The 21,861-nt window shown below is 43.5% G+C and overlaps 1 protein-coding gene across 1 annotated transcript in view; it reads left to right on the top strand.

The window, feature by feature from the left end:
* Window positions 1-11,783: 11,783 nt before the first annotated feature.
* LOC308285223 (SMH class II histocompatibility antigen, beta-1 chain-like) overlaps window positions 11,784-21,861 on the top strand; it is a gene marked incomplete at both ends in the record, with an annotated part of 35,462 nt that continues 25,384 nt past the window's right edge. The window contains 3 exons of the mRNA XM_080725941.1: window positions 11,784-11,869; window positions 13,464-13,542; window positions 15,994-16,076. Coding sequence (XP_080582067.1) covers window positions 11,784-11,869; window positions 13,464-13,542; window positions 15,994-16,076 — 248 coding nt within the window. The remainder of the gene's footprint in view (window positions 11,870-13,463; window positions 13,543-15,993; window positions 16,077-21,861) is intronic.

Here is a 21,861-nt window from a genome sequence, read left to right as displayed (position 1 = left end):
CGTCGGGCAGACAGCCCGGTGTTCAGCATGGACATGAAAGGACAGAAGGGAGAGTTAGTTCTGCGACTGACACTGGTGTACCTTCCCTGCTTAAACTGCGAGCTGCAATCTTCAGAGGCCATGTGCTAGTCGCATCTTAAGCCTGGCCTTGGTGACCGCATGTGCTTGCCGCAGAAATTACAATCTTAGCTTTAGCTGACCATAACAATGAAACCACGCCTAAGGTCGCTGACTTTTGGATCACAGAGAAATTTTCGCAGCCCACGGAGCGCTCTGCTGCAGAGTCTGCTGCTGCACATATGAGAATCTCCACGAGATACCCGTCTTGACCTTTAAAGGCAAGCTATGCAAGCCTAGAGAGCGGCTAAAGCCCAACATTCAGTACAAGTAAGACGCTGCTATGTAACTAAGGTTGCCTATTATTAGCAAGCTTAGAGAGCGGCTGAATGCTCACAGAATCGAACAAGCAAATGCGTTGCTATTTACCTGCTAGAGTGTGGCTCCTCAGGGCATCTGGGAAAGCTGCAGCTGGCGAGAGGAATGGAGTTCCCACCGCTGGTGCTGGAACTGCAGCTTCCCATGTTCCCTTGCGACCTGGCGGTGGCGACGACGGTCGCAGCCTGACAGCGCCTCCGGAAGATGGGCCGGCACCACAGGCTTCCAGCACGGCGCAGCGCTGGTTCATGCTCATGGTAGCAGCAGTAATAGCATTAACTGATGCTGTAGCAGGCGGGCGGGCAGCCGGACGGGAGGACCGACAGGCAGGTGGGAAGGCAGGCGGGCGGGAAGGCAGGCGGCGGGCTGGCGGTAGGCCACTTCCGTCTGCTGAATATGGCGCGTGCAGGCGGGCAGTCAGGCGGGCGGGAGGGCGGGCGGGCAGGCTGGCAGGCTGGCAGCTCATGGTAGCGGCAGAAGTAGCGGAAGCTGTAGTAGCGATGCCCTCTCCAGTGCTCACCGACTCCTGACTGGTCTCATGGAATTATACAGTAGTGGACGAAACTATAAAAATAAACATGTTAGCAGAAAAACACTCAGCCGCTGTAGCGCGACGCTGCAATGATGGCATGCTGTAGCAGCCGCTATGCAGCGGCTCCATCAAGAAGCTGAAAGGACAGACATGATGTTAGCAGCAACATGTAGCAGCCGTGGCCCGAAGCTATAAAGAAAAACGCGATTTAGTTGAACATGTAGCAGCTTTAGCATAAAGCTGCCATGCTAACCTGATGCCGTGGCGGGGGCATGCCGCAGCTCCGGCCTGGAGCTGTAATGATAAATCTGTTAGCAGAAAACCTCAGCAGCTGCAGCGCCATGCTGCTATGGCGACCTGCTGTAGTAGCAGCTATGCAGCAGCTCCAGCATGAGCTGAAAGGATAGAAATTATGTTAGCATTTAGACATGTAGCAGCCGCAGCAAGAAGCTAAAAAGTAAAACACGATTAGTGGAACATGTAGCCGCTTTAGCATAAAGCTGCCATGATAACCTGATGACGTAGCCGTGGGCCTGCAGCCACTCCGGCTTGGAGCTGAAATAATAAACAGAATGTTAGCAACCAACAAGTATTAGCTTTGGCGTGAGCTGCAGCAACAGACGTGTAGCACTTTAGCCTGAGCTGAAAAGAAAGCATGGCGTTAGCAGCCTTTATCCTGGAGCTGCAATGGTGAACATGATGCAACAGTCCTGTGGCCGCTTTAATGTGATTGTAAAGATAAACAACTCGTCATTTTTCCCTAGCAGTAGCCTTAGCTGTAATTATTAGCTCGAGTGCCGCAGCTACGGAAACACCACAAGGACATACAGTGCGATACGCAGTGACCCAGAACTATAACCTTAGATTGAAACAAATACGGCAGCTCGATAGAGGATAGTATCCAATGACTTCAACTTCAACGCTGCCACACTCGACGCCGCCCTGATGCCAACAGACACGCGGCAGTTTCTGGCCCGAGCTGCAAACATAAACAGATGTTAGCGTTTTCACCAGAGTAGCATCGGCAACCATCATCAGCTGCTATGCCAGCAGGCAGCCGCAGCTTGGGCAAAGCTAGCATTAACCGAGACCAGGCAAAATCCTCATGAACAGCAAACGAAGCCTGTATGCTAAGCTTGTACAGTGGGCACAAGCGAAGCATAGACATTGATAATACATGGGCATCCCTGCCCTATTGAACTGCGCGTGCACATAAAATAATATAATAACGAAAAAGAATCGTAACGGACCAGGTGACATGGAGGTTAAATGCTAGAGAGCCACATTACCCATGTGCTCAGAATGCGCAGACCGTGCGCCACCCTTCGCTTCGTGACGTTACCCTCTGCTAACCTGTATGCTAGGTAGCTGCTGACCACGGACACACGCAACCCCCATGGAATAGGCAGCTTGAAGAGTCATTACGGAACGTTAGCAAACCTCTTTAGCTACATGAGTTCTGAGTTGTAAGCTAGCCGACCATCAACAGACAGCTCGTGGCTGCCTGGCTGGAAAGAACGATGGCTCCTACCGTAGCAGAAGAGAATATTTAGCTGGAGCTACCGAGCATTTAGAGAAGACTACGATTCCCTGCATGCACTAGCGAGTTCAACTGGTGACGTCAGGACAGACAGGCACGACTGCGTTAGCGGAAGCAAAACATTGTTTGCACGTAAACTGTGGCACCTATGAGCTTGCGGGTTTCCTCCTCTCAGGAGCCCACACAGACAGACATCCTTTATAGGCTTCTCAAAGAGAGGCGATTACTGTATTTAATAATTCATCCCGCGAGGGCTTCTACGCCACGGTAACTGGCAGCAGCCCTACTGTGGTCCAAGAAGCGACAGAAACCATTTAGCTGCTATGGTATAGCAACTAGCACCTCATAAGCAGCAGCTGTTAAGACGGCCAGACAGAGGAAAACATACACATAACCCGAGGCGAGGCAGAAGCAATATAGCCCCATACTAACTAGATTAAGCATGCTGCGAGCGAAGCTTGAATCGAAAGCTTCCTCCTGGCCTGACGTGACTAGTAATTCATACAACTCTTGCTACTAGCACGACGCCGAGGCTTGGCATGATAGAGAACTACATTTCCCACACGCAGCGCTTAGTATTCGCTGCCGAACGCCATGCCGTAAATCACCGCTTGACGTGACTCGGCTAGCTCAGAGCTAGGTGAACGCTGCCGTTTACAGCCACCTGCAACCTACAAACTGAATCCTCCTAGCGTGATTCATTACTTGCTACGGGGCCATGTTTTCACGCGGGCCGCCGCTCTATGCCTTGACATGGCTAGCACATTGATTTACCAGCTAACAACATCCTTACCGAAATAGCCGGCTAGCAATAGCCACCAGCTAGCTCCAAGCTGACTGTACATTAAACCTGTTGTTCCGCGCTAGCCGATACGGCCCGCGCCGTTGCAAAGTACTGACATTGTTATCGACAAACCCAACAACTGAGATTACTTTAACTCATGGTAGCCCAGTAAAGGCCCACCAGGGCACGAAATAAGTTAGCATTTAGCCCGTAGCCACAGCCAACTTCTATGATACTGAGTTTACCTTTAGCAACTTTAGCAAGCCTGTAGCACCTTTGAAATAGCTTTAGCAACAAACAACTGAGAGTACAGAAATCAGCTAGGCACCAGCAACGATAGCAAGAAATCTGAACCTTGAAACAGCAGTTTAGAATTCAGCGATTACCAGAATAACAATCTCAAACTTCCCATACAACCTGGCCAAGAACACAGCTTCTTAGTTTGGCAGCTAAGAACATGAATTGAGCGATAGTAAAATAGCAGAAACAGCCAGAAATACTCAGCCAAGTTAGGCACCCTCTCCAAGCGGTGGGCAACAGCACAGCTACCTGCAAGCAACAAGTGTGGCACTTGTGTGTGTACTGCAGCGTGGTAGCAGCAGCAGTGCTATGCAACAAGACTGAGACCCACCAGCTAGCTTCCCTATGAACCCTGGGTAAGGGGGGGGGGGGCAGGACCCTGTGTCCCATCCCCCTCCGCGCGCGCCCCCCCCCTTGTGACCGTCCACCGAACTAGCTATGATTCTACGAATCGTCGCACTATTTGTCGTACGATGGTGTTGCGCGCTGAAAATATCAGAGCTACAGGCTCACAACACGTCTCAACTCGCCAGGTTGAGAGCTTGTATATCTGCCATTTAGATATGCAGAAACACCGTCGTACGGCGAAGGCTCGAAGCACATTTTCTCCAATTTATCAGCGCGGTGTACTTGTTCTTGGTTCGCTTGGAGTCGGGGTTTAGGTTTACTGTTATGACAAACAGAACCGGGCGTGATCTGAACCGGACCCGGTTGAGGATAATAAAACAGGGATACAAACTTCTATGGGTCGTGGAATCACTTGGATACGAGCAAGAACAGTGACTGTCTGATCACAGCAATGGATGGATTAAGTGCCAAGAAAAGTGGTGAAAGTTGGTGACGATGCAGGCAAGTTGCTTGCGCCATCATGACATAACATTAAAAACAAAACATGTTTGCATATTAAGGTTGAATGAGATGTAAAAGCCCAAATCATATGAATTGGTAGGCTACTGTGCGACCGCATCGCGCAAGCAGTTCCACTTTATTCATTTTATTTTTTGGCAAGCCCTCTGAGTCTGCACGAGTAGATTAATACAGACATTATTTTGTTAATTATAAAAACAGTAACAGATTGCATCTGTGATAAAGTGGAAGAAGTGCAGCGCTATAACATAAAACAGTTTAATAATCGGCACGTAGAGAGCAAAGACGCGTACACTCAAAGCATATCCCAAGCAGCTGAGACGCTCATTGACCCATTTACTCCCAGATAGCTTTGCGCTTACCCCCAATGCAACGCGAAATATCCAAGATGGCGGTATTTGCGAACTGGGTTATGGATCTGTCCCATATAGCGCCACCATCAGGCCCATTTTTTCAAACACATTTTTGAACACTGCTCCTACAGATTTTGCCCTAAAATCACGCAAATCGGTACACAGTATGTCTACACTCATGCCATCAACATTGATCTGTCCCATATATTTTTTCAAACACATTTTTTGGACACTGCTCCTACACATTTTGCCCTAAAATCACGCTGCGACCTGACGGTCGCTTATCTCCCGATTAGGGAGTCTTACTGGTTGTTTGGACTAAGCTGCTGTTTTGCATCGAGTTTTATGTCTCTCACATTCCAAAACCAATTTGCTCTAGGATTGTCCATCTTCAAAACACTCAATAGTTGTCCATGAACACTTTTAGAACTGTCTGTGTCTCAAATCAATGTCTCAATTGAATCAGAGCTAGCCTGGTAGTGGGCCTGCTGTCTACTGGCCTAGCCCTTATGGTCAGCAGGAACACTGAACCTCTTCTCTGTCTGGCCTGCTTGCCTTAGCCTAAACTAGACTCCTCCTGAGAGTCTGGTTTACAAGGTTACACTTGCCTATCTGTCACACATCGCTTCAAGTAGATCGACCCCGCCTCCCCGTTTGGAAATCTTCCAAACTAGAGAGAAGAAAATGAATGAAATGGAAAGAAAATAACACCACGCTCACAAAGGCTCAATGATCGCTTCATTTGTCTGTCATTTATTGTTATACGAGTTAAAAAAAATAACCTCAATTTAAACCAGTCCATTGTGGTCTACTGGTCTTTATCCTTTTAGTTTGTATTTCATGTATCCTTGTATCAGTGAACTGTACTGTCCTGACCTTTTCCTATGCAAACTTCTCTAAGTGACATGGGTGTGGCCGACATACTGTGTACCACTTGTGGTGATTTTAGGGCAAAATCTGTAGGAGCAGTGTCCAAAAATGTGTTTTGCAAGAATTGGCGTCATGGTGGCGCTAGAAGAGGGCCATGTGAGAAATGAGTTGTGGTTTGGCAGCCAAGGAGTGTGTGTGCAAAGTTTGGCATGGATAGGGGCAACGGTGGCGGAGATATGAGTAGGGCAAAAGTGTGACGTGACGTGACGTGACGTGACGTGACGTGGCGTGACATGACGTGACGTGACGTGACGTGGCGTGACGTGACGGACAGACTGACAGACAGACTGACTGACAGCCGGTGGAGGTTTTAACTGCCACCTGACGGTTGCAATAAACCCATTAAGACCGGAAGCCGATTCTACTATCTCCATCAGCAGTTCACTTTCAAGTAATTTTTTTTTTATAAAAGTACAAATTAACAAATGAGCATTTTAAATAGCTGGGGGGGGGGGGGGGGGGGGGGCTTTCGACCTTAGTCACAGGTTTCCCACTGGACCTGGGATCCCACAAGACAAACATCTGGTCAGACCGTCTCGTTGCCCGGGTCTTGTCCACGCGTGCCCTGAGGGCTCGGACCGGACACCGGCAATGTAGCCTTTTATCCTTGCGTGCATGGGATCTTGGCTATAGGTACGATCCCTGTCGTAACGTGAACGCCGAGACCGTTTGAGCCATCTTGCTCTCTCCAGGACCACCAGCAGCCCCATCACCCTGCTGGTTTGCCATGTTGAGCATCATGGCCTCCTTGTGCCAAGTTCCTTGAACTGTTCGAGCGAGGGGGGCCACCTCGATCGACTGCACCTCAGTCTTTGACTGAAGTGCTTTAAAAGATTAAAACAAAACACATTTATGTACATCTGCCATTGGCAATAATAACACTCAGAGAAGGATCCATGTGGAAGGTCGTCTCATTGTGTGTTTAAGCCTAATGTTGGAGTATAAATGAACGTGGAATTCAACTTGTAGAGTGTTTCCTCATGTTTGCTCTTTAGCTACGACCACAGCCATAGGGAGTTACACCAGGGCTCCACTGCAGCCATCGGGCCTCTATAACAAAGCAAGCAAATCTGACAAATAGTGTATTTTCATGGCTCCTCTGACTGTTGTGTGCACCTCAGACAGTTTTTAATTAGTTTTATTCAATATATAGATATTGGTTTGATCAGTATACAAGCAAATACAAGCTGTTGTTTTAAAAGCCAGTATACAAGCTCACAACACATTACATGACATGTTGAGAGATTGTAGATCTGGTATTTTAGACATTTCAGAAATGTTTCTATTTATTTATTTATTTTGCATTTAATGACATCCCCAAAATGGGGATGCCAGGGTTAAATGAGGTTACCTATTCTGTAGAAAACCTTAGGACTGCCAGGTGGGACAGGCATTAAATGTGGCATGATGGAACACTGGGTGAAAAGATAGTTTATCGGACCGGTATACTACATTCTATGACAGTATATTCAGTAAATAAACCGGCATAAACATGAGGTAATCAGCCAGATATTCAGGAGTATTCAGTTCGGTATATAGCCGTTTTGTACCACTACTTAAGTATTCGTGAACCCCTGCTGTGGCTGCTGTCAGAAATCACACCTCAGAAGTCCTAGGATTTCTCACTGGTGGGAGGGAATTTTTCCCCCTCCCTATACCTGCATTTTCACTGAGCATGTGCACTAAGCCAGCTGTGATTGGCTGTGATCTGTGGGTGGTGTGTGTGTGTGTGTGTGTGTGTGTGTGTGTGGGGGGGGGGGGGGGGGGGGGCACCCCTCCACATTGGGGGGGGGGGGTATTCGTGGACCCCCCCATCCACATTGGGGGGGTCCATTATATTTTATATATATTGTATATTATTGTATATATTTATATTCTAGTTAATCATTATTCAGTAGTCCAATTTAAAAAAATAATAGCAAAATAGCATATCTACAAGCTCAAAATGTGTTGCACTGTGTGACATAGAATTAATTTATGAACAAATAGGCAAAAATCTCAGTCAGGTAAATGGTTTTTATTGAGAGAAACACAACTAAAACAGAACAGTTTGTTGGAAAGCATAACATTGTTACAAAATCTTAGATGGTGCATACATGGTGTCAATTACAATTGTGGGGGTCCTTGACATGAAACATTTGTAGAAGAAAAAGACAACAAATTGTTAAAAAAAAGTGGCATAAAGAATGGTGGCATAAAGAATGCAGGCCAGTGATGGCCCCACCTCGTCTGGCCATCTCTTCCCGGTGGAGGTGAAACGTTCCACATCACCCGACCTAAAATACAAGGAAAATACAATTAGGATTTATTTAATTGTAAATCTACAGAAAACAACACAATTCAATATATATGATATTGTGTGTGTGTGTGTGTGTGTGTGTGTGTGTGTGTGTGTGTGTGTGTGTGTGTGTGTGTGTGTGTGTGTGTGTGTGTGTGTTTAACTGACATGTTGTAGGAGTTTAGGCTTAGGCCTACCTGTTAAAACTTCAGCATACATTGGTGAAACCAACGTCGGCCAACAACATGGTTTATGTGGAGAACAGACACACTGTTAATGAGAAGAAGAATGTTAGTTGGCTATGCTTATTTGGACCAGAAGACACCCCACCCCCACCTCTTTAGCATTACAGTGACAAAGGGGTCAGTGGCTCTTAACTGTCTAAAATAACTTAAAGTGAGTTCTGTCTCTCATGCCAGTGTCTCACAACTGTAAAATAACTGCAATTAAACAATTTGTTAAATTAGAGTTAGTACAGGAACACAACAGTCTTACAAACAGTTCCTTGTACAGTAACTTACACTCATTCTTTTTGGCTTGTTGGCGTTCATCTTAAGGCATCCTGCAAACAGCATAAAACATAATACAGTATGTCATAAAGGTACACATTTGGTGAAACTATGGGCTGACATTTGGCCAAAAATAGCAGAGGCTTACAACAATTGTTATATGTTGTGAGCTTGTAGATTGGCTATTTTGTTGAAGAGATTTGGTGCAGGGGGACAATAAAAAATTGGCCCTGGTCAAACAATGCATGCAATGCAATGTTTAACTGGTTAAATAAAAGTGGTTAAAAAGGCCTCCAGTCCACAGTTTGAAAGAATTTGCCACTGATAAATACAGACAATATGATGTGAGAACAACAAGCAATAACCTAATATAATCTAATCAACATTTGTTGTCCCTCTAATTTGGCAGAAAACAAAGAAGAGATTACGCTATTGCATAGAATTATAGAATTATATTTGTTGCAATTTACCAAACAGTTTTAAAATGATCCATTCATTTAAGTAGGGCCTACAACCTCTCCTCTCTGTCTATCTTCTTCACCAAGCTGCACCAGACTGCCAGACTGCCAGGCAGTTAAAATTCAAAGGTGGTAGCAAGACACCTGATTGGTCACATTTTCACACTTACAAGGAAAGTGATTGGTTAAGACAGAAAAGGAAGTGCCTACAGAGGGTCCTCCAACTCTTTGCGGGATAGAACGTTTTCTCCTTCTTTACATTAACCATTTGAACCCTAGTGTCCATATTCTGATAACTTTAGCCAAACCTAGCAGATCTACAAGCTCACAACGCCTCGCAGCGCGGTTATTTTCAGCAAAGAGGTTTGTTGTAGAGGGGAAAAAGAACAGACTAAGTACAGAGTATAAGGTAAAATGTATTAAGTATTGACGGCTCAAGTGGTTAAATAACGCAACAGGGACGCTTCGAAGGCATTTATAGGCGCGAAGAACGTTGAAGACCCCTGACTTCGACTAAATGAGGTTCCAGTCAATTTGCATGCCATTCCTGTACTATACAATACTGTACAATACTATACTGTATCTCTTATGATGTTCAAAAATAAAGACGTATTGTATCATGCAACTGTTTCTAATTAGTCATCATTGAATGTCATTATAGTACATGAGATTGCAAGTTTCTACTTCTTACAACAGTGTAATTAATTAAAAATGTGAGATAAGGCAAATACTTGGGATATACAAGGCAAACTAAAATGTGTCTTTTTGGGAGGGGGGCTGTTTGCCCTCCTCCCCTTTCTTTAAACAAATAGTCAATTTGTAGGTCAAAGGAATGAACCAGACCCCCTGGTGTGCCTTTGTCTAGCTGGGGGCAGTATATCACCTATTATCACTGAATACAGAGGAATATGCCAGAATATCCCTCAAAAAGTATATACCCAATAATGTCGGTTTATGCCCAGTATACCTGTAAATAAACTGTCATATACTCTACCAGTATATGTCAGATAATCTCTCTTTTCACCCAGTGGAAGTCTATTCCATATTTGGGATTGCAACTCAGTAGAGTGTTTCCATCGCACATTACATGAGCCAGGCCCAGAGGGCAGAGGTGAGTGGCTGCGTGTCATATCGTTATTGCAGAGATAGCTGGCTTTTCAGAGGACAGTTGGGGTCAGGTCAGATCAGGTTCTACCTTATCAATCCAAAACTATTTTTGGTTTGATGCTTTGATAATCATGGTTTCTTTCCATTACAGCGATATCTTGATGAGAAATCTTTTATCGTGATGAGGAAGTCTTAGACCTTGCATAGTTGTGATGTAAGATACGTGGAACAATGGAAATAGAAAGGTCATGTACTGTACATGACATACTGTATTACTGATCATGTACTGATAATGAAAAGGGCTTGACAGGAATGCAGGGTCTGTCTACTTTCATGCAATGGCCCCCAACTTTAATCATTCAGAGTTGAACACATTTATAAGCTGGAGGTCTTATGGTGGACCGACCCTATATAGGCTGTGGATCAATGGTTTCCACTGATTATTTTTTTTCTTTTATATTTTTATCCCACGGTTTTTGCAACCCATATTTCTCACCCGGTGCCAACTACCTAATCTGTAGTCCTGGTTCCCTCGCTCTCCCCCTGCCGCGCCAGGGAGGTTGGGGAGCACCTGGCTGGCTAGGGGGAGGTAGTATAGAAACCAGGACTACTGCATGTTTTTGTGAGGGCATATACCCAAGGAGACACGGAGAGAACATGCAAACTCCACACAGACTCCACCCACCTAGGGTGTGCACCTAGGGTGTCCACTGATTATGATTGTGGAGTGTTATTGACTATGATTGCAGCGTGGCACCGTACGGAGCCCCGTTAGGGACATAGTAGTATAGTATTGTTTTTGAGCAACCAGTTTGTATTTTGGTGTTAGTTTTGTTTTTTCCAGGAACATTTTTGTTTTTTTATGTATTGACTTTTTTTTATTTTTTATTGACTTTGTCTTTTTGAGGAACATTTTTGTAATTTGGTGTTATTGTCTTTTTTTCAAAGTGGCAGTGCCACTTTGAAACACGCAGTGCGTGTTCAAAGACGCAGTGCGAGTTCAAAGACGCAGTGCGTGTTCAAACACGCACTGCGTCTTTGAACTCGCACTGCGTCTTTGAACACGCACTGGTTGAGAACCACTGATGTAGACTAAAGCGTCCATTTGGTTTCATTTGTATACTGTCATTGCTGGTATTGGTCAATGTGTAGACTAAAGGGTCCATTTGGTTCCATTTGGTTCTGTTTGCATAGTGCAGTACATGTTCCATACAATTGACTACCCAAAACAAGTACCTGAATAAGTCAAGCATCTTGTTTAAGTCAGGGTCCACAGGATACTCAAATCATCATCATACATACAAATATACTAGGCAACAATATACAAGTGGAGGTCTCCACTTCATAGGATATGCATTCCACATAGAAGGAGAATGACTTAAGTCCCTTGTTAGATCAAAATCTGGGTTTAACGTGGTCTGTGGAGCATGGCACATACTCCATCACAAATCATGATGCACAGTGATGTATGTTGTTGTTATTGCATGTTGTGGCAATTTATTGTACTGTATGTCTATATGGGACAAAATGACTCAAATTCTGAGTAGTTCTAGTCATTGTGCTGTGTATTTATTAATGGATTGGCCTTAAAAATTATTAATTTTCGAATCCAGAAGCTCCTCAACAAAACATTTTTCTTTGCAGGATGATGTAGACGATATTGCTGAAATGTCCCAATATCTCCTTAGCCATGTTTCAGCAAGACGACATGGAGGGAGGGGACGACTATCCCAGCAGCACCTTCAGATGCTGGATGGGGCCCCAGCAGTGCAGACAGTAGGCACATGCAGAGGTAATAGCTGCCACACATAATACATTTTTGCTGGATACTTGGTAAACTTGAATGTTGCTCTGTACTTGATCTGATATTGTGTTCCCTTGCTACCTTGAAATAATAAATTAATCCAAATTCCTGTCCTTTCAGGAAATGTTTCCATGTCCATTGTGTGGTGTAACATTTCCGAGAGGGGACATAGATGAGTATGCCAGCCTCTGTGGAGATGGGTACGACTACATTTGACTTAATCATGCCTTTACGTTTCACTAATGTGATGTTTGTTTTTACAATGACTGCAGAGGTTCTGATTAGGGCTGTCATGATATGACATTTTACATGACGATTAATTGTCACTCAAATGATTGGCGATTAACGATTTAATTGTGTATTTGTCGTTGATAATTACATTTCTGTTTGGCTTTTAGGCTTTGAAGTTGCATATGGTAGATATGACACATAACCTAAATATACAAATACATTACTGACATATTTGACAACTTACTACTTAAAAAATAACATTGATAGTGGAAATAGCAGATCTACAAGCTCACAACGTGTCGCATCACTATTTCTGAAATCTTTCAACATTCACGATTATGACGATTATGACAAAATAATTGCGATCCCCAGCCACGCATCACTTGGTCCTGCTGTTCCAGCCTTCCAGGTACGATTAACACCTCAAAAACACACCTTTATACAGGTATTACAGGTGTTAAGTTCACAGCGCTACATCTTATATTACATTTGTAAACTGCAGCCAGCGGTTTTTGTTTGGTAGACACTAGACACGACCAAATCCAGCACTCCAATTGGCTATAACGTCCGCCCAGTCCAGGGGATCTTAACGTCCGCCCAGCCCATGGATCTGTAACCCTACACCAGCCCATACAACAACGGGCGCGCAGCAGCGACAGCCTGCATTCTGCTACCTCCCCTCCTCTGTCCCTCTGCTCTCAAGATAAGTAGGAATAGGGAAGAAATAGCCAACCAGCAACCAAGCTTTTCTTCTGGAATTAACAAACTAGAATCCACTGTTACTGGGCTAGCTAGCCGAGAGCCTGTAGCTAGCTAGCCGAGAGCCGAGAGCCTGTATCTTATCTCACCTCTAGAGTTCACAGCAAGATACTGTCTGTCTGTCTGTCTGTCTGTCTGTCTGTCTGTCTGTGTGTGTGTGTGTGTGTGTGTCTGTGTGTGTGTGTGTGTGTGTGTGTGTGTGTGTGTGTGTGTGTGTGTGTGTGTGTGTGTGTGTGTGTTGCTAAAATGAAAACATGGAAATAATGAAAATAAAACATTGGCAGGCCTATTATAGTAACAATAATAACACAATTAGGCCCAAACTATTTTTATTCAAAAAACTTTTTTTTTTTTCAAAAAATATTTTTTTTTTCAAAAAAAAAATAAAAAAACATTTTTTTTTAAAAAACATTTTTAATAAAAAAAAAAAAAAAGAAACGGGCGTGGACTCTAGATGTGAGCGGCCCGAAGGGCCGCGAACCTCTAGTGTCTTTACAGTCGAGTGATCCCTATGCTCTATGGCAGAACTACCATTCCAGCATGTCATCTTACAGGGTGTTAACATACCCTTTTCAGGACAGAGGGAAACCACACTCCAGAACAACTGTGGCATATTGGACAGCTCAACACCCCAGTGGAAGAAGGAAATATTGAGGTAACTTTATTAACCCCTATTGCTGTGTTTTATATTGTCTACTTCTCAGCTGCCATCAAGCTAACATATTACTGTTATTTATGAAATTGTTACCGGTATTAGGGGTCTAAGCTTAATGTGTGTGCGCATAGGCGATTCTAGCCTCTTCCAGCAGGGGGTGCACGACCTCTATTACCTCATGCACGCGCGCGGATATTAGCGGTTTTGTAATGTTGTTTTAGCGGATTTCTGCAGTTAATTTTGTACCCAAATGTAACACAATATAAACAAAAAAAAGTGTAAAACAGGTGCTTCTTTTTCTAGACACCATATGTCTATCTATAGGATTTATTTACTTATTTTGCAGACAGAGGCAGCACAGCCAGGACATATAAAGCCAAACATCAAGTTAATCATCATTCATCAAGCAATCAAGCAGTCATTTACAGTGTCAAATAAGCATTTCACAAAAACAAATAGTAGACACATCCTTATTACACAATGAACTGCAGCCTCCGGGTTTTGGCACTTGCAAACCTTTCAATTATTTTCTGCACTTTAATTTCGTGTATTTTCTCAATCTGTAAAATGCCTATATCTGACACTCTTTTATCAGTCATGGTTGTCCGTAAATACGTTTTTAGTTGTCTCAAAGTAGAGAAACTGCGCTCAGCTGAAGCACTCGTAACTGGTATGGTGAGGTACAGTGTGTAGACGTGTTTTAATGTACCAAATGAATCAGAATTATGCATTCCCTTCTCTTGAAAAAAAGCAAGTTTCTTTTCAAACAGTGTCGTGTCCTCCATTTCTTTTTTTTTTGCGCACATTCTCTTCAATATAACGAAACAGTTGAAAAAAGCCTAAGGGAACATAATAGACTATGCACTTGGAGGGAGTACAACAGCATTGTGTAAACAGAGATGTGTCTTTATGTACCTGTCCTCAGTCCTCCTGAAAGCTTGCTCGGCGTTCTCAGAACCAAAGGCCCGACATGGAAAGCAGAACGCCCGGTCATGGCGCACGCTATACTCCAGCCAGGCAAAATCTTTAAACCACTCCTTTCTGAATTTGCGTTGTTTTTCGCCAGCGGCCTTTAATGGACATTCTACATCTTCTGGCTGATATGGACCCAAAGCCAAAAACTGCTTGGCTTTATCCGGGCCATGGCAAGGGTCTCTTTCATGAACAAAGTTGGCTTCATTTGGCTCCTCTGGGTCTGGGCCTGGGGTAACAACAGTTGAGTCTGGAGTGGGGCTTGCTTGCTGTGGAGGAACCGGGGCCTCGGTCTCCGGCAACGGCGAGCCTTCCACAGTGATGTCGGTGGCTGGATCACTGCTGCTGCAAGCTCCGTCCACCTCCTCTGGTTCACGTTCATTAGCATTACTGTCAGTGTCGAGTGAACTACTAATACTTGCCCCTCCACCTCTCTTTTCGCGCACATTTTACAAATCACGATCACTGTTTTATTTAATAATTATAAAATAAAGTTACATTACAAAAAAAAAAAAAAAAAAAATGGCCGCCTGGCGGCCAGGGGGTGCACGTGCACCCTAGGACACCCCTTAAAATCGCCTATGTGTGTGCGTGTGTGTGTGTGTGTGTGTGTGTCACAAAATCTCATGTGTAGGACCTGCAAAATGCAGAAATGGACTGGGAGACCACCGACCACCGAGACACCTTTATGTTCCAGAGACGTGGAACAGGCAGAGCTAGTTATATCCCTGGAAAAAGTGTACGCAATTAAAGGTAATGTCTTGAGAAAGTTTATAGTATCCCAACAAGTCAATGTTCCTTGGTGTGAAACTGATAAACTGCAGTTAAACATCATATCACATTTTGCCAGTCCCTATTCCTTATACAGGGTTCCCACGGTCATGAAATTCCTGGAAATATTTTGAAATTAGTATTAATATTTTTCCAGTACTGGAAACGGTTTGGAATTTATCAAGGGTCCTGGAAGGTCCTGGAAAAATAGCTATGCATTGTCTTTGGTTATTGATTTTGTTAATACCTCTGAAATGACAAATTAAACATTGGACAAACTGTCAAATATTAGAGGCAGAAATTGTGAAAATAGCCGATCTACATGCTCACAACGCCTCGAGGCGTTGTGAGCATGTAGATCGGCTATTTTCACAATAGAACCGTGTTATCAAAATTCCTCAACTCTTAGTGCTCGTCAGGGTGCCGGGTCCCCAGTTAAAACATGATTATTTTGGGGGTCACAGCCTGAAAAGGTTGAGAACCACTGGCATACACTACCTGTCTTTGGGCATTGCGCATAGGAGTAAGCGACCTATTGAGCTGAATTATTGTTATATAGTCCTGGAAATTGGGTTAAATATTCTGGAAAGGTTTTGGAAATTAATTGGTAAAAATGTGTGGGAACCCTGATTATAATGGTGTGTAAAAAGTAACAGAAAATCTAAAAATTACCCCCCTCCCTCCCCCCCCCCCCCCCTCCCCCCACAGGCCCACTACCAAGCCAGCTGCAGCCACATGTCCCAGTGGCTGGACGACGGAGGCTTCTACGAGGGCATGAGTGCCGAGGCTCAGTCTGTGTTAATTTTGAAATTCAATGGCCTTCAAAAATGCCTATTTTCTTATAAACATCTCATGTATAGTGCAGCAAATGTTCTAATGGCATAGCAGGGCAGAGACGGATACAGAACATTAAAGGAGTAGTTCACCCACAAAATGACTTTTTTTCTATTGATTACTCATGCCATGGAGAGCAATAATATAATATTCAATAATATTTTTAGAGTAAATTTACCCCCCCTGATTCCGGAACGAATGGGGGTAAATTTATTGTTATCACATTTTTGTCTTAGGAATGCGACAAAAAAACTAAAAATATTATTGAACTCTTTAAGTTCAAAGAATTGGACTTCCAAAAGGGAAATTTAACAGATCAGAGAACGAGAGAAACTATATTTTAAAGCCAGGCAAACACATTGTGCTTTGGTATAGTCCTTTACAAGCAGTGATGTCTTCTGAAAGGTTTGAGACAAGGGGAAGTGGACTACAAAATACACGCCGAAATGTAAAAAAAGTAAGTCTTGCTCAAGTCAAAAGGATGGCATTAAGAGCAACCAGGAGTGATCAGAGCACTCAGAAAGTCATGAGGAGAGGTAATAAAAACAAGGTGCTTTATTTATGCAATAAAAGCCAACATGTTTGACCTTCAAACGGTCTTCATCAGGGCAGGTTAGTGTCAGATGTTGACACTTGTACCTGCCCTGATGAAGACCGCATGAAGGTCGAAACCGGTTGGCTTTTATTACAACAAAGCACCTTGTTTTTCAACTATTGTAGTATTGAGAAATGTGAGATTACTTAAACATGCAGAAGACAAACAATTACCATAATTGCCACTTGAAGCACCGTACTTCGAATTTTGTAAAAAATAAAAGTTCAGTCAATGTGTTCTGCTCTGAGTGCTTTATTTTTGTTTTCTTAAGTCATAGATGGACTTCAAATACAAGTATGGCTGTAGTGGTTATTAATGTATTTTTGGTTTTAAAATATACTGCAGTAAATTAAAATGAACAGTAGAGAATAAACACGTTCTACCACTGGAAAAAAAAAAGAAAAACTGTGATATGAATATAATTTATTTATATTTACACCGTTTACTCCAAATGACAACAAAAGCTATAGTGTTTATAGTTGTGTACTGTACCGTGTCTGCTGCAACAATGTATTATGACAAGTCTGTATCTTACTTGTCCAAAATGTTGTGTAGGCCTAAGTATGTGTACATTATTAAACCAACTGCTGACCAGCTGTCAGCATTGAGTGATTTGTGTTTATTGTCATTTGTGTAATTAAACATTTATTGGCCATTAAAAGTCCAGCAGGACCTAGGTGGTCTTAGGGTAATTAATGCCTAACAAATTCCCACCTGCTGTTGTTCAGAATCGGTTACTTTTTTCGAATGGATGATTGGAGGTACAAGCACAGCTATCATTCCTATGACCATGCTATTACTTATCTTACAATGAAAGAGACGTGCTAAAGAACATGGTCTGAATATTTGCAACAACCAACTTTAAAATGTACTCAAGTAAAGACAAGTTACTCTATTATCTATCGGGAGGTAGCTGTGATAATAAATATTTGCTAATTGATCTCCTAGCTAAGGTATTGGTACTGTGGGATTCCACATATCAATAATGTAGACATTCTGATGAAGGATGCATGGAGAACCTAGATGACTGAAGACAGCAAACTGAGGTTTCATCTGAGAGCAACCTAAATTGAATGAAAAAGTCATACAATATGTACTGGCACCATCACATATTTTAGCTGGCTGTCCTGATTATCTCCTCATCCATTCTATGGTATGCTATAGAGGACGAGGAGCAGTCAACCAGAGTGACGCTCCCAAGGTTGGCACAGCATGATTTGGTCAGTCCTTACCCACATAGCAAAATAGGTCTGGGCCAGTTATGGCCCACATAAACCACTTACAGTTGGCCCACATACCGCAAGGAATGACGGCCCAGAGATGGCCCCATCATGGCTTGCCGGAGCTGGCCAACTCATGGGCCGGCTCCGAGCCAGCTGTGGACGCACCATTCTGACCCAGGCCCGGCCCAGAAGTGGCCCAGTTCCGGAAAAATAGATTTGGCTCAGTTCTGGCTCAGAGGTGGCCCAGTTCCGGAAGAAATCTTCTGGGCCAGTTATGGCCCACATAATCTACTTACAGTCGGCTCACATACCGCAAGGAATGACGGCCCAGAGATGGCCCCATCATGGCTTGCCGGAGCTGGCCGGCTCCGGGTCAGCTGTGGACGCACCATTTGACCCAGGCCCGGCCCAGAAGTGGCCCAGTTCCGGCAAAACTGGTCTGGACCAGTTATGGCCCACATAATCTACTTACAGTCGGCTCACATACCGCAAGGAATGACGGCCCAGAAATGGCCCCGGTATGGCTTGCCGGAGCTGTGGACACTGTTCTGACCCAGCTCTGGCAAGCCAGATATGGGCTTTATACCTTAATTATGCCATATCCAGCCACACCATTGCACCTCCGAAATAGTTTGGATAATCTAATACCATTGATGAACCACCTGAATACACATCATAACTCCACACACTTTTGTTAAGGTAGTAATTAATAAAAGGCAGAAACAGTTATTTAGCAAAAGTACAAAAGGTTTATTTACAAATCTCACTTACATGATCAATAAAACTGAATATATTTGCAGTGACATTTCGATAAAAATAGAACAGAGTTGATGGGCTACGCAATACCTAGTGCTGGGAGTATAGTATAGCGGCACTCCATTAAAAACACTAATTGCAAAAATAAATAAATTAACACAGCAAATTTTAAAACAGCAAATTATAAAAAACACACAGCAAATTACAAAACATAAACCAATTACCAACCAAAGAGGGGGCAAAGGCACCCCAATAAATACAAACAGCAAAAAAAATATGTCCTTAGACATTCAGCTCTGTTGCAGCAAGCCAATCCAGTGTGTCATTTCTATAGGTCAATTAAGCAAAGATCACCATTCGGTGGCCGATATATAGGGCAGCTGGTCATCACATGCTCCACAGTCTGAGATGGATCCTCACATTCGCATTGGGCACTGTCTTTGAGACCCACCTGTGCATTGCTGCACTGAAACGTCAATTTAGGTTGTCCACTCCTTACGGGGGAGGTGCTGGCCAGGAAAATCTGTGGGATCCTGGATGGTTCTGCTGCCTTCCACTGGTCTGTCCATCTTGCCTTCGCCCAGGAAGCCATGGTGGTGCCGGCTGGTGTTGTAGGGAACCATTCCTGGGCCTGTGTGGTAAAGGGGCGCTGGGACTTGAGACGCCACTTCCAGCGACCACAGTGCTAGCGCTTCTCCAGATCATCCAGTTGAGGAAGTTATCTGACCTCTAACTCCACGTCTTTCTGCATCCATGTGGGGCAGCATTGTTCTTTAGTCGCCCTGAAATAAATGACAAGAAGCAAACTGTTATGATGATAGCATTATGAAACCTGAGTGACATACATCAGTTAAAATATTTTGAAGATTTATTGTGTCCTGTGTCCATAGCTATACATATATGCTGTGTTTGGCCTTCTACTGTTATCCATTAAATGTTTTACTATATTACAACATGTAAGAAAGATTGGAAAAGTTTACACTGAGCAATTCAAATTTACCTATACAACATCATAAAGGCCCAGGTCCTCGTCCTCAATGAACCCTGATGTCCAAAAAGGTTGTCTAGTAGTCATCCAGTGAAGCGATATCTCCAACATGGCAATTCCTGAATTTATGGTAAAAGTCAAAGAAAAGAAAAGCCACAAGATATAAATGTAAAGTAGGCACTTAGACTGGCTCCACCTCCCCCTCTCATTAACAAATACAAGCCCATTTTCTTAGAAAATGTGGTGGTCTTTGTTCTCTGAGCTTTAAGTTACAGCACTCAAAGGTGTCAACTACTGTTGGCAAACTTGTTTTGAATGTTGAGATGTAGAATAAACATTTAACTGCAAACAGTGGTATCTTAATCAAATCTGTCCCTTCCACTAGTTAGTCAAGCTCAATATCCCAACAAAATCACAAATATTTCTTATGTTGAGCAATGAGCACACATTATTTGTATACTTAGTCTGCTCTTTTTCCCCTCTACACAAAACAAACCTCTTTGCCGAAAATAGCTGATCTACAAGCTCACAATGCCTTGCAGCGCGAGGCGTTGTGAGCTTGTAGATCTGCTATTTGGCTAAAGTTCTTGGAATATGGATGCTAGGGTTCAGATGGTTTATATAAAACAAATGAGAAAAATGTTTCTATCACACAAAGACTTGGAGTAACTCTGACCCTATAGGGGTCCCGGACCCCCTGTTGAAGACCCCTGATCTAAAACATGGAATATATAACAGTCTTGGCCTGCCTAAATCCATGGTTTGAAATAATTAGTTAATATGTGATATCAGAAAATACAATAGGCTCTCGATTATAGGTAACAAACATGTACAGTATAATGTCCTCAGTTAAGTTCACAGAAACAACAAACCAAAAGTTAAATTGCTCCTAGGCTAGTTTGAGAAGATTTTGGAATATAGAGTAGATAAAGAGGCCACTTACCATTATTGAATTTAAGTTCCATCCGTGTGGTAAACTAAATAGCTTGAGCCACAATAGTAGATGTGTCTTCTCTAACTCCCTGCTCCAAATGAAACAGTTAAAGACCAGTTTAGATTTCAAAAAAAGGTGGGAAGCACAGTGATTGGTTAGACAGGACAGTAGGGGCTGCCTGTATTCACATGGTAATTACATTCTAACACCTCATTGGTCTACTCTGTGTGTGCGTGTGTGCGTGTGTGTGTGTGTGTGTGTGTGTGTGTGTGTGTGTGTGTGTGTGTGTGTGTGTGTGTGTGTGTGTGTGTGTGTGTGTGTGTGTGTTACACGCCCCAGGGGTGTGGCTAGTGTATACAGATAAGATTTGTAAAACTGCTCTGCAGCGTTCACCTGAATAAACAGGGCAAAGGAGAGACAGAGAGTGAGACAGTTTCAATATTACTTATGCTGAGCAATAGTTCGTTTCTCCTTCCTTATTCATCTAATTTATTCACACTTTACTTTTCTTCCTTTGTTTTTGCCAGACCCAGGGGGTCGGCCTACATAAGGCTTTGTCGGTCTGTCGGTCTGTCTGTCGGTCGGTCCCTCTTTTCCTCAGTGTGCCTGTGTTTGCCTCTGACTGCTCATCTGCCCCTCCCTTCCCTTGCTCGGCTGATTGCCTTGAGTGCCGTCACCTGTACGGGACCAGCTGAGTTGAGTTGGCTGACGAGCTGCTGAGACTATAAATTCCTGTGTGTTCATGTGTTAGTTCAGTGCTGCAAAACATTTGCCCCACAGCCATACTAGTGAAAACAGCCCATCTACAAGCTCACAAACATTTCCAGCTGCTCAGCCTACCTACATACCACTTGCCGAAGCCAGAGGTAGGCCAGACATGCCGGATTGCAGCCACGTTTGGCCCAGACCCCTCTGCTATGTGGGTAGTTGCCAGAAGCCATCAATTCAATTCAATTTTATTAAAGTGTCAAATCATAACAAGTTATCTCAAGACACTTTACAAAGGCTAAAGAGCCCTCCACAACCAAATCTGACCTAATACTATGTTATATTCTGGGACGTTCTCAAAGTGTATTCCAGGGACTCTGTGGGTTCCATTAGGAGGTATAAATTAGGGTGTTTAAATTGACCTTAATATCTTTTATGCCCATACATGTCACCTGTGATGTCACAGTGATGTGTCAAGGGAACAACCCATAAGGACTGCAAATGTTTACCCAAGTCCTAATGTGTGATTTGTATACGA

The sequence above is a fragment of the Nannobrachium achirus genome (genome assembly GCF_963921795.1).
Source record: "Nannobrachium achirus genome assembly, chromosome: 5".
In the NCBI taxonomy this organism is placed as follows: Eukaryota; Metazoa; Chordata; class Actinopteri; order Myctophiformes; family Myctophidae; genus Nannobrachium; species Nannobrachium achirus.
This window is presented reverse-complemented; position numbering and strand designations above follow the sequence as displayed.